At 37.6% G+C, this 13,876-nt stretch overlaps 1 protein-coding gene across 1 annotated transcript in view; it reads left to right on the top strand.

The window, feature by feature from the left end:
- The window catches only part of b4galt2 (UDP-Gal:betaGlcNAc beta 1,4- galactosyltransferase, polypeptide 2), a 117,537-nt gene that overhangs the window by 102,106 nt on the left and 1,555 nt on the right, over positions 1–13,876 (top strand). The window contains exon 6 of the mRNA XM_060873975.1: positions 5,017–5,121. Coding sequence (XP_060729958.1) covers positions 5,017–5,121 — 105 coding nt within the window. The remainder of the gene's footprint in view (positions 1–5,016; positions 5,122–13,876) is intronic.

Below are 13,876 nucleotides of genomic sequence, written 5' to 3' on the forward strand. Positions count from 1 at the left end.
CACTATTCTTAAGGAAATGGTCTTCTCATTACTTAAATATGGCATCTTCAGCTATTTCAGCAGCTCCATATAACACAGGTGTGGACTTCATGTCGACATTTAATGATTGCTGGGTGAACTTTTTCTCTCCCTTCTTCTTTTTCTCTTTATTATGGAAATACTCCCGCACTTTTTTTTTTTTTAACACAAGAAGCTATCAAGAATATCACATACTTATGTGTGATTAACACATAATAAGCTGAAGGCATTTCTCTCTACTGAGAGAAGTGTGAAAAACCTGTTTACTCTAAATGCACTTAGATCTAGAGACAAAAGTCAGTTGTTAAACTCGGATAACTGTTTAAAATATGTTTGCCCACACTGACGCCAATGTTGCCAACGCTTATGCTACAGCACCTATAAACATCGCTCCCTCTACAGACTCCTGCTATTTTTTCCTCTATCTTGAAGTTAATGAGACAAACACACGAGAACCCACAAGAAGTAATATGACAATCTGCATTTTTTGTCTTATTGCGAAAAGTGAAAATGTTACGATAACGAATATAACTATACAAAAATACATCATGATGTGATGAATTCATTCATTTTGTTGACAGTTTAACTCTTTTACCCTGAGAGGAAAAAAAACTAAAAAGCCTAACCTTAAATTAAATTGTATGTGTGTGTTTATATACTGTCTGTGTGTGTTTATATAGTGTGTGTGTTTATATACTGTTTGTGTTTATATACTCTGTGTGTTTATATACTGTCTGTGTGTGTTTATATACTGTGTGTGTTTATATACTGTTTGTGTTTACAGTATATACTGTCTGTGTGTGTGTTTATATACTTGTGTGTGTTTATATACTGTCTGTGTGTGTGTTTATATACTGTGTGTTTATATACTGTGTGTGTTTATATACTGTGTGTGTGTTTATATACTGTCTGTGTGTGTGTTTATATACTGTGTGAGTGTGTGTTTATATACTGTGTGTGTGTGTGTTTATATACTGTGTGAGTGTGTGTTTATATACTGTGTGTGTGTTTATATACTGTGTGTGAGAGAGTGAGTGTGTGTTTATATACTCTGTGTGTCTGTTTATATACTCTGTGTGTGTTTATATACTGTGTGTTTGTGTGTTTACTGTATATACTGTGTGTGTATGTGTTAATATACTGTGTGTGAGTGTGTGTTTATATACTGTGTGTGTTTATATACTCTGTGTGTGTGTGAGGTGTGTGTTTATATACTGTGTGTGTTTATATGGTGTGTGTGTTTATATACTGTGTGTGTTTATATGGTGTGTGTGTTTATATGGTGTGTGTGTTTATATAGTGTATGTGTATACTGTGTGTGTGTTTATATAATGTGAGTGTGTGTGTTTATATAGTGTATGTGTATACTGTGTGTGTGTTTATATAATGTGAGTGAGTGTGTTAATATACTGTGTGTGTTAATATACTGTGTGTGTTTATATAGTGTATGTGTATGCTCTGTGTGTGTGTTTATATAATGTGAGTGAGTGTGTTAATATTCTGTGTGTGTTAATATACTGTGTGTGCGTGTGTTTATATACTGCGTGTGTGAGGTGTTTGTTAATATACCGTGTGTGTTTATATAGTGTATGTGTGTATACTCTGTGCATGTGTCTGTGTGTGTGTTTATATAATGTGTGAGTGTGTTAATATACTGTGTGTGTGTGAATATACTTTGTGTGTGTTTATATATTGTATGTGTGAGTGTGTGTTTATATACTGTGTGTGTGAGGTGTGTGTCTATATACTGTGTGTTTATATGGTATGTGTGTTTATATAGTGTATGTGTGTATACTCTGTGTGTGTGTTAATATACAGTACTGTGTGTTTATATACAGTGTGTGAGTGTATGTTAATATACAGTGTGTAAGCGTGTTTATATACGGTGAGTAAGTGAGTGTGTTTATATACTATGAGTAAGTGTGTGTGTGTATACACTGTGTGTATGTTTATATATTGTGAGTATACTGGTATAAAGGGTTAAGTCGAGTTCTGCCAGGCCACATCACACCACCTCATAGTTGATTAATGTTCTGTAACACCATGTCCTTCTGGAATTGAATCCTTATATAACAGTAATAAGAGACTGAGACATGAGAATGAAAAAACCTGTCCTCATGTTATTTAATCCAGCTTTTAAACACCAATGCCCAATAAAATGTCATTCTGGCTGTTTAACTTTTTTTCTGAGCTTTTGAGGATTTCTTTTCTTTTCTTTTCTTTTGTTTTCTTTTCTTTTCTTTTCTTTTCTTTTCTTTTCTTTTCTTTTCTTTTCTTTCTTTCTTTCTTTCTTTCTTTCTTTCTTTCTTTCTTTCTTTCTTTCTTTCTTTCTTTCTTTTTCTTTCTTTCTTTCTTTCTTTCTTTCCAATCTTTGAATAGAATCTTTAAAGATTTTTACAAACTGAACAATCTTCAGTCATTTAAAACTTATTATTTCTTCAAAATATAGATTAGCAATTAATTATAAATACTTTGGTATTTCACAGATGAGTGGCAGTAGCACAAAAGACAGGTTATTTATTTTTCTTGACAACGTGATGAGTTTTGTAAACCCCACTGTTTATCTGCGCTGGGTTCTTCAGAGTCAATCTCGTGTCATCGACTTCTTTTAGTTATCCCCTTTAGCTAGAACTAACATTAGGAAAAAAAATTAAGCCTCTGTTTCATGATAGATAGATAGATAGATATTTTTTTTATATATATTTTTATTATATACATTATTATTATGTAGAGAAGATATAACAATGTACAGTGTGGAGCAAAACTGCAAGGTAATCACAGGAAGTGAAGTGTTAGTGAGACATCAGGGTCCTAGAGCTGTAGTGTAGAATTTATGGTTGGGGTTAAAAAACAAATGGCTCTGAACCTGCTGGTTGTGGTGTGGATGGTCCTGTAACTCTTTCTGGATGGAAGGAGGTTGAAAAGTTTGTGACTAGATTGGTAGGAAACCTTAATGATTTTGTACACTGTGGGGCTCAAGTGGTTAAGACTCTGGGCTGTTGATCAGAGGACCAGGGTTTAAGCCCCAGCACTGCCGAGCTGCCACTGTTGGGCCCTTGAGCAAGGCCCCTAACCCTCACTGCTCCACGGGTGCTGTATCATAGCTGCCCCTGTGCTCTGACCCCAACCTACAAAGTTGGGATATATGAAGAAAAGCATTTCTTGTGCTGTAATGTATATGCGACAAAATAAAGGCTTTTGTACTGTGCTGAAGAGTCTAAGGGCAGGAAGTTGGGAGTCAATGATTGCACTCTTTACTTGGCAAGATCTAGAAGAAGTAGCAACAGCTAGTAACACTAACAGACCTAAGATTTAAACTTCTCATGCATCACAGGAGCTTGCTTGCTGTCTTCCTCCTGCAGGAGATGCAATCAACTAGATAAGATGTTTTGATCAGTTTGTTGAGTATAGAATGAAGGATTTCTCCTTTGCATTGCTGAGCCAGATCAATAGAGAGGGGTATTAATGACATTAATGTGAGTGCGAGTGCAGAAGCAAAAGATTTTATCTTCACTCTGTAAACCCAGTAGAATAAATATTTCTATTTAGAACAATTTTCAGTATCAACTGTTTCAACAGCATTTGTCTGAAAAGTCCTTTTATGGGTTGAAATGTTCTATGCTGAGCTTTTACTACACAGTCTATTATTGTTATTATTATTGTGCACTGCAGTTCGAAATGATTACCAACCATCTCTGTGAATAATATACAGTAGGAGTTGTTGTTTTGTTGGGTGAGACAGCTTTCCTTCAATATACATCCTCATACTTACCCTCGGGATCGCTGTATAAATAAACATTTTAAGAAAAGCAGTGTGATTCCTGGACACAAGCTCGGCTGAGACAGCATCATATAAACAGTGTCTACTGATTCTGAGCTTTGTTTATTTACACAAACAGGATCGAGTTCCATCGTGGCTGAACATCTCGAAAAGTGGAGATCGTGATCACATGGCTGCTTCTTCTGATGATTTTTTTCCATGTTTGATTCTGCTAACCATTTGTGTGTACGTGTGTATACATCTGTGCAAGTGGGAGCATGTATGTGTGTATGTGTGTGTGTGTGTGTGTTTAGGGGTGCATGCGTTTGTGGGAGCATGTATGTTTGTGTGTGTGGATATGTGTGCTTGTGGGTGTCTGTGCTTGTGTGTGTGTTTTTGTGGGTGCTTGTGTGTGTTTGTGAGTGAGTGCGTGTGTGTGTGTGTTTGTGGGTGCATATGCTTGTTTGTGTGTGTTTATGGCTGCATTTGTGTGTTTGTTAGTGGGATTAGTGGGAGTAAAATTTGTGTGATGTTTGTGTAGGTGTTTGTGAGTTTGTGTATGTGAATGGGTTTGTGTGTTCGTGAGGTTTTTTTCTGTGGATATTATACTGTTTGTGTGAACTGGGGATTCCAACAAAAACTCCTTATGATCCTTTGGGACTCTTTTTCTTGGATGTGTTTGAAAGGGTGACACAGTACACTACAGATAAGTGTGAGCTCTGAGTTTAGTTTACAGCCTTTAGTCTTGTCGTGTCTGGCAGTATACAGTGTGCCTAAACTACAGCTCATAGAAGATTTAACCACAGTTTGTCACTCGCCACCTTCTGTGCTTGTCTTTTTATTACGTTCATGTATTTCTACTACGATTCATCTGAATTCCTATGTGAGTTGTAGGGTTTTCCTACATGTAATTTCCATCCTCAGTAAGTCTATCTGTATGTAAGCATTCACACAGGTATAAATAGAAAAGCAAAAGGACATGAGGTATGAGAGATATGAACAAATTCTGACAACAGAGCACATAATCATACCATCCACAGTACTCAGTATATGTGGAGAAGAGAAGCTGTTATTGCATGTCCCATAGCAACAACCAATTCGAGCAGCAAGGGATGTGTCGTATTCATCTTCTTTTGAAATGTAATGATCTGAATTGCTTTCCCTGGGAAGTATCTAATATTTGTCTCTCTCTCTCTCTCTGTGTGTGTTTTGTCTTTCGTCGTCTCCTTCTCTGCAAGGATTACACTGAACGGGATGAAGGTGTCTCGGCCGGATGTGAAGATCGGCCGCTACAGGATGATCAAGCACGAGAGGGACAAGCACAATGAGCCCAATCCCCAGAGGTGAGCTCTGACTTTACAACACACCACAGCATTAACCCACACACTGCCTGGTGGCATCCTCACTTAACCTGCCTCTTTGTGCAGACATCATATTCACTCCCACTCTTTGTTTTCTCTTATATTGATCTAAAATGTCTTGAGGCCAGTGATGAAAATTTTGCATTTCACAGGCGTTTCATGTGAACGTTGGCAGGTAGCGTTTCCTTCTCTGCTGTTCTGAGGAGGTGTAGGAGGTGCTGCTTATTTAATTGTCTTTGCAGTAGGTGAACACTGCCAATAGACTTAAAGGTTTCTTCCTTGTGTAGAATGTAGAGACTAGCAACAAAAATGGCCTGAAACACCTGTCTATCTGTCTGTCCGACCATCCATCTGTCTGTCTGTTTGTTTTTCTGTGTCTGTCTGTCCATTTATCTGTCTGTCTGTCTGTCTGTCTATCTTTCTATCTATCTATGATGTTTTATCTGTTGAGGCTCTGCCATGGTATTATTACATTTTGAGTTGTAGAGACAGAGCAAGACACACACACACACACACACACACACACATAATCATTTTTCTATTTTCTATTGCTTTATTTTCAATGTTCAGATAATCAAACTACCATATTCTTTGTCATTTTTTCCTTTTTTTATTTTATTTTAATCTTTTGGTTTGTTTTAACCTTGATGTTTAGATCAAATGACAGTATTCCATGTTTTTTTTTTGTTATTTTTGTTATTCTTTATTCTTTATTTTAGATTTTGTTCTCTCAGATTGTATCTAAAAACAGTTTTTAGAAAAGAGAGCGAGAGAGAGAGAGAGAGAGAGAGATTACCTTAATTACTTTGATGATCTCATCTTTGTGGGTGAAAACTGTAGCTACGTTGCCTTTGTAACTTGATAGAAGAGGCATGAATGGTGTTATTGGGCAATAATTCTCTTAATTCACTATAGCCACATCCCACCACTCCATCTGTGATTTTGCTGTTCTAGCGTGTCACAGTGTGCTTTATTCTTTAGCTAGCGACTAAACAATTTCAGCACACGACTAGAAGACAATATTTTTTATTTTGCTATGAAGCTGTACAGCGGTTGTGAACTGTTAACCTTAACGTTGCAGTGCATATAAATACAAATCTGTTCTTCCTACATTCACTCACACGCTTGATCGTGCACGTTTATGCTGAGCTAAGTGCTTTCGGGATATAAATGGCTATTGATGAATATAAAAAAAAAGGGGGCTAATCAATGCGTCTGGGGTTGAATGTTGTTGCAGAGATGGATCGTTCTCAGGGAAAAAGAATGCACTGTAGAGCAGCAAATTGCAAAACAATTCCAGCGGCTGCTACAAGCAGTCAGAGGTTGGCTCTCTCCTTATCAATCCTAGATACAGCTGTGGGTAAGAAAGCAAGACGAACGTGTGGGGCATCCATTAAAAGTTGGCAATGGGCTTTTCTCCACTTAGAACCATTCACTGCTGACACTCACGTTCTTTCTCTCTATTTTTCACTCTCCTGCTTTGCCGTAACTGCATCTGACTCTCATGCATGTTTCAGAGCATTAAAATAAGATTTTGACCAGCTATAACAAAAAATATGCTAATCCTAATCACCAGACTAATTACATCTATTGAGCTATTCTCTCATGATTTTTTTGTTTTTTTTGCCCTCACCAAAGGAGTTAATGGAAATAATGAGCACCACCCACTCCATTAGCTTCATACGCGCTGACACTGATGAACTCGAGCCATCGGTTCTGCTTCCACATTCGTTTCACATTCGTTTATCGTGCTTCAGATAGACCGACAGGCCAACAACCACCCGTGCACACTCTTATTCCAAAAAAAAAAAAAAAGCCTTAGTAACCTTTGACCTGTCTTTCTTTAGGAACACACACTAAACTGGAAGTGTCAAGCAGGGCGATGCAGAGTTACACGCCTTGTTAATGGATGGGATTATATTCAGCCCTGCGGTAACTCGCTCTTTTGTAATTTTCAGGGTTCATTGTAATTGCAGCTGCATTCATATTCCCAAGACAATTGGAAAAAGCTCAGTGCAAGGCTATTAAGTGCTGCGTGAGACAAACCCCACCATACAAATGGGCACAACCGTCTATTGGGAGGTAATAGTCAATGGAAATTGTTCATCAATTGGTCTAATTTTCCCCACGCTCCCACTTCGCGTGGTCCTTTTTTAGAGCTTTATCATTCCATTGTTCTCAGCAGCCGAAAAAAATCAGATTGCTGTCATATTCTTCACTTCGCCAATAGATATTCGTTTTATGAACGCTTCAAAATATGTGTCAGAATACATTGTGATATTTCAGATTGTAAGGTGTAAGAAACTGGAGCATGACGACTAACACAGACTGAAGGAGTCAAGCAGAACTCTAAAATTCATCAGTCACCTCAGCTGTTTTATCAAAGGAGAAAATACCTAAATAGTCCATATAAATAGTGTTACTTCTACTACTACTAATAATAATGAATATAGACTTGTGCAGCAATTACTGTGGTTGAAGCACTTTAAGAACTTTGCAAGCGTAGAAAATATTATTTATTATTTAGGAAGCATGTAAACATTGAAATTGGAGCTTGGAACAAGACTGACACACTGCGCTACACCAATGTGCTTGTAAATTACAGCATTTTAACATGGCTGATGCCCAAAATGGCTGAGAGTAAAGGTAACAATCGTCATTTTTTTTTTCTTCAGATCATGTAACCAGTAGGTGGTGCTGTTCTGAAACTGCTCATGTATCCTCAGGTTGTTCCTCAAGTTTGTTGCCAATACACCAAAACATTACAAAGAGATAACCTCAGTCATTTTGCTGCGATCAGCGTATTTGTTGATGTATTATACACGAAAGAGCTAGATCTCTCAAAACTCTTTTAAATAACTTTTGGTCTTTACTCAATAGAGACAAGTAGCTAGTATATGGTTCCCAGTAAACAGTCTAAGAGAAGATTACGAAAGTGTGGAAATGGAATCAGGGATTGACGTTTGTTTTAAGCCAAAGATTTCACTAATACAAGAAACTTGCGTCTGTAACAAAGATTCAAAGACAAAAATTCATTGGCATTTTGGTAAATTGTTTTGTTTTGATCAATGTAGCGCCATCTTTTAGCCATCTGGAGCAAGAGTTTACACTGTTGTAGACCAGCAAACAGATTGTATTAGAATCCTCTAAAGTTTCAAGTGTCTAGGTCTTAAGGTTTGGGCTTTACAGTAAGTAAGTCAAAAAAACAATAGTAATAATAATAATGTTGTTAAAATGATTTTTTGTCTTCATAAATTTCTGATATTTTTTTTTTGCTGGTTTGCGATATAAAAAACAATTAATACTTAAAAGAAGAGTTTCCTCAGAGTCCCATGGGTTTGTGTATTTTTAATGAATTTTCATTGTTCCTGTGTAAAGTTAGATGCTGACAGCACAGAATGATCTTGCTTTTGCAGTGATAAAAGTTCAACAGTCTCAAACAATCTTTCAGAATTTACTGCTAGCATTTAAAAACAAACGCCCAAGAGATATTGTGTCACTCCCCCCTTTTTTTTTTGGAGACTTGGAGACCTCACCGTAGACAAATAGAAAAAAAAAAAAGCCGCAATCAATGAAAGTTAAATCTTGGGAACTGGTAATAATACACTAAAGATTTCAGTTCAGAATTTCATAACAAAATAAATCTTAGACACGAGTGAAGATCACGTGTTAATTAGAAAAATGACTGTAAATGGAAAATAGGGCAAAAAAAAAATGCAAAACGTATCATGATGTTAATCTTGTATTCCGAATCTGTAATTCTTGTCTATTTTTAGCCAAAAATCTTCACGGATAAAATATTCAGTTATTTCAGTACATCAGCTTTACCTGTGAGTCCTGAGGGTGTCGCACCTGAAGGAGTTTTTTGAGGTTAAAGTGACCTTGAAGCATTTCTAGATGTTTTGAAGCAAATATACAGATCAGAATCAGCGAATATTGTATTGATTGTTCATATACTGACAAGACACACACACAAACACACACACACACACACACACACACCTCTTCTCATTAGCTCATTTGGGCATTATTTCAAAATGTCTTATTCTGCAGGGATTAGTTTGAGATAAAAGACACAAGAAGGTTATAAGACATTCAGCTCGTGTCGTTCCTTTTTATTTCCGACTGACTATGTGTTTGTTTTGATTAGGGCTGGTTATCTCACGTATAAGAAAAGTGCTGCACCTTATCTTAAGGATGGATTAATTCGGAGTCTAATCTTGTATGAAAAGGCCGCATTTTATAGTTTGTATTTCTGTGTACTTCCTCTAGTTTTCTAAAACTCCTAATAGCACCCTAATTCTGTTCACCAGCAAACGGACGAGTTTGCACAGAGAGAGTGAACTCATAGAAGTCCTGTGTTATGATAATAGTGGCCTGCCCTTAGATGAAATCCAGAGCAAGAGAGAGAGGGAGGTGGAGAAAATGTGCTTGAGTTCTCCAGGCGAAGCCGGTGTTTACCTGCTGATGAATGTTTGCCCTCTTTTCCACTCTATCACTGCCATCACTGCCTTTGTTTTGGTCACTCCAGCAAAAGAGCTGCAGCCTCAGTAATGAGACACCACGTTCGCCCGAGGAAGACATCACGCTATTTATCAACATTGCACTGATTAGTTAACATCGCTGCCGCCTGAATATTAACTCCAGTCTAGCATGAGCGCTCTCATAGACGCTGAAGCCGCTCCACCTGAGGACATAAATCGTCAGCTACGGCCACTCTGGCGGCTCTAATAGGCTTTGTAGCTTGTCTGATGATATGAAAGCTGATAGCAGGGTATAAATCATGCCAGTTTTTATGAAGACTTGTTTAACCGTGCTCCCTTATGACTCGACTTCTATAAGAAAAGTTCAACGTCAATTACGAAGAAGAGCTTCAAGGAAACATTAAGAAATGAGAAGACGGGCCTCAGGGATGAGGACTGCAGGATATCTTTCGGGTCCATATTGTTGTGAAATGTACTTCTAGACAAATACAGGTTTTAGGGGAAGTAAGGACTCTGGGACTTGTGTTCTGGTACATTAGAAAGTCTTTGAATGAGTTGTAGTTGTTCTTTCAGCCGTTATATTTGCTATAGCCTATAGTCAGATTAGAGATGCCATTCAGTTTACAACCATGTCACTGGACTGGGGAGGAAACCAGAGAACACAGAGGAAACCATCAAGGCATGGGGAGAACATGCAAATTACACACACACACACACACAGAGCAGAGCCGGGAATCAAACCCCTAACCACCAAAACACCATACCACCATGTGCCCCAGTGCAACTCACCACTCTGAGTGGCTCATCCTAGATCTTAGAAAATCCATTTTGTAGCCAAAAATTCTTCCTTTGCTGAGTTTATTGCCTTTTTCTTTCCTTCTTTACTGACATCAAAAGATAGAAATAAGAAATAGGTAGAAGCTTGTGAAATCAAAACCATATTTGTCCACGAATCTGTGTAATCTTTATTTATAAGTAACCTTTTTGTCTGTGTTCAGATATTAGATTTGAAGTACTTTAGAGTTTTGTAAGCCAGATTGTCAAAATATCTTTGTAAAAATGTTGGAAGCAAAGAGCATAAAAAAAAAAATTTACAAAGAGAATGTAACAAAACATAATGTGCCATGCAGAAGCTGGAGAAACCATTATTCCTGACATCTAGCACTTAAATGATCTGTTTTATAATATGGGTTTGCTTTCATGTAACTAAAATAGCAACTCTGTGCTACTTTATTTCTTTAGTTCTAGACAGAATGAGTACTATTTTGTTTTTAAATGTTTATTATGGAGATATCTTGATTAGCTTATTTCTCTTTTGTATCTAATAAGATATTTCCATGCACTCTAGCTTATGGGCCAGTACGTTAAATATAGAGCTTAATGAACATCTCTGAAGGAAAACAATAAACAAATGTTTTTGTACGTTTTTTTTTTTTGGCCGTGTTATAAAATCTATCATAACCTATCGGTCATAAAACAGAACGTTTCAGATGTCAAGCTGTCATGGCATCAGATATTATGGTACCCGTCACGGCAATTAATGATGATGTTAATATGACACTCGTATCATTGGATTTAAATCATCAGTCATTTTCCTTGACATATTAATGACATGGGAACATTAATCAGATCTGTAGACCAATAGATGGTCTATGAATGCATATACAGTATGTGCCATTAGTAGCATGTTTTTTGTCTGTTTGCTTATTAAATTAAGATCTTATGGTTTGTGGTTTTAATTAGATTCTGTTATGCCACAGTGCTGTAGAGTTTTGAACTCTGGTTAGTTTTCACTTCTCAGTCCCCTTGTATTCATGCTTACACTCTGATTCATCATTGCTAAACTAACAGCTAATCCACAGCCTAAAAATACATGGATTAAAGTAACAAAGGGAAAACGTATAATATAAACATTGATATAGTGAGGCTTTCACTATACATTGACAGAAGGAGTCTCCAGTTAGAGCACATAATAACGTAATAACTGGAGAATCTTCAGGAGGGAGGATTATATTCTGTGTTGTTTCTTGCTACATTTTTGTCTGACTTGTGAAGATTAAGAGAACATGAGGGGACAGTTATGCAAAGTAAAATGTTTGAGCATTTATGTTTGTGTTCTATAGTGTTCGCTAGGTAGCACATTTCACTCATTATTCCCGTTCCCCAGTGGTCTTTTGTAGAACATCGCTTTGCCTCTGGTACATCAGTATAAGGGAATGTGGTAGCTTAGGGAAGTCGTTCCCTAATGGTTAGAGAGTTTGGCTCCTATCGGTAAGGTGGTTGTTCGAGTCTCGGGCCGGCAATACCAAGACTGAGGTGCCCTTGAGCAAGGTACCGAACCCCTCCAACTGCTTCCCGGGCGCCGCAAGATAAATGGCTGCCCACTGGTCCAGGTGTGTGTTCACGGTGTGTGTGTTCACTGCTGTGTGTGTACACTTTGGATGGGTTAAATGCAGAGAACGAATTCTGAGTATGGGTCACCATACGAAGCTGTATGTCACGTCACGTAGTGTTTAAGGTGTTGAACTACTGACCGGATGGTCATGAGTTTGAATTGGGATCCTGGGGGTCCACCAAGCTGCCACTGCTGGGCCCCTGAGCAAGGCCCTTAACCCTCAATTTCTCAGTTGTATAAATTGAAATAAAATGTAAGTCTCTCTGGATAACGGTGTCTGCTAAATGCTGTAAATGTAAAAATAAAGTATAAGAGTAAACCTGTTTTTATAGGGGGAAAAAGTGACATTTGAGATGTGGGCTAGAGAACTGGGAAACATTTTGCACCTTATAAAATTGACATTTAGATTAAAGAATAAATTATGCACTTTTGGAACCGATAAGGCTATTTTTACAGAAATACTGAAACGCTTGGAGGTCATTACATGCCCACTTGTATTTTTCTCTTTAAACAAGTCCGTATTATTATCTGCCTCATGTCTCTCAATTATATTATACACCGGCTTTACTTTATACTCTCATGGTGTTATTTGATTATGGCTGTACCACATGGTACAATATTGTTACAGAAAAAGCTTAAAGCCAGGATACACAAGGAACAATTTTGTTGGGATTACATTAAAGTGCAGTTTGAAGACCAACAGGCCAAGACAGACCGAATAATTAAGTTGGTTTTGAGTAGCACTAAGGTCCAGATTGTTCCAGAGCAGAGCAGGGTCCGTGTTATTTCTTTGCCTCTGTTGAGTTTGAGCACTAGCAAGCCTTTTCTTGTGTCCCGATCGAATAACTCCAATGTCATGAAACCTTGAGCCACATATTGTGTGTGATGAACCCCCCCTGCATACTCTGCATAGTTATTATATCATTACTATGCAGATACATTGCTGCTTAATTTCAAATGGAAATGTAGCACACATGCTGCATAAATTTAGCTGGAATTAGCATGAGAGCAGCAATACCACTCAAATATGTGTAAGTGCAATTTATGTAATGCACTCTAATTTTTCCCCCAGATACATTTGGCCTGGTTCCTGTAGCCCAACTGTGGCTCTGCCAGGAAGCAGGAAGCTTCTGAATGTACTGGCACAGTTGTACATGAGTCAGCTTACACTCTGAGATCATGAGACCATTGTTGGAAATGATAAATTATAAAGAAACCCAGTCATAGTCTAATGATAATTGCCTTCTGTGGCCTTCTCGATTATTACTTCAGTCATCTCCACAGAAGTAGTTGGTAAATGATAGGCTTTAATATATTCTCTGTGTGCAGTTAGAGAGCCTGTTGTGTTTCAAGGCCAGCAGCATGCACGAGAAGGAGCTGCTAGATTTAACTCAAGGCCAGAAAATGGAATTTGCTCCTGTTTCGGTTGTGATTCAATGTTCAACGTTGAACTTCTTTGTCATGTCACACTTCACAGCTGTGCTTAATGGCTTATATGAAAGAAGCCGTTCAGCGCTTTAAGCCATTTCTGCTCTCTGAGATGCCCCGAGTGCTTGTTTATGAGCATCTGAAACTCTTCATCAATATTATATTCATCTGCAAATACTGTGAGTTTATCAGACTTGCAGAGATAAAATAATTCGTTTTTGTTCACATTGACAAGTCGATGTCCGTTCCAAAGGCAGACTAGAGCCCCAGTGTACTAAGTAAGAGTCTTAATGTCTGAATTCCAACAACTTTACCTTGACCACTGTAGCTGAATTCTGGCAAAAATAATATTAAATCTTATGTGGGTTCGATTTTCGAGTTTGTTAAAGCAAAGGTTTTTTTTTTTTACATTTACATAAGGAGTCTCCAG

The sequence above is a fragment of the Tachysurus vachellii genome, chromosome 7 (assembly GCF_030014155.1).
Source record: "Tachysurus vachellii isolate PV-2020 chromosome 7, HZAU_Pvac_v1, whole genome shotgun sequence".
NCBI classification, from domain to species: domain Eukaryota; kingdom Metazoa; phylum Chordata; class Actinopteri; order Siluriformes; family Bagridae; genus Tachysurus; species Tachysurus vachellii.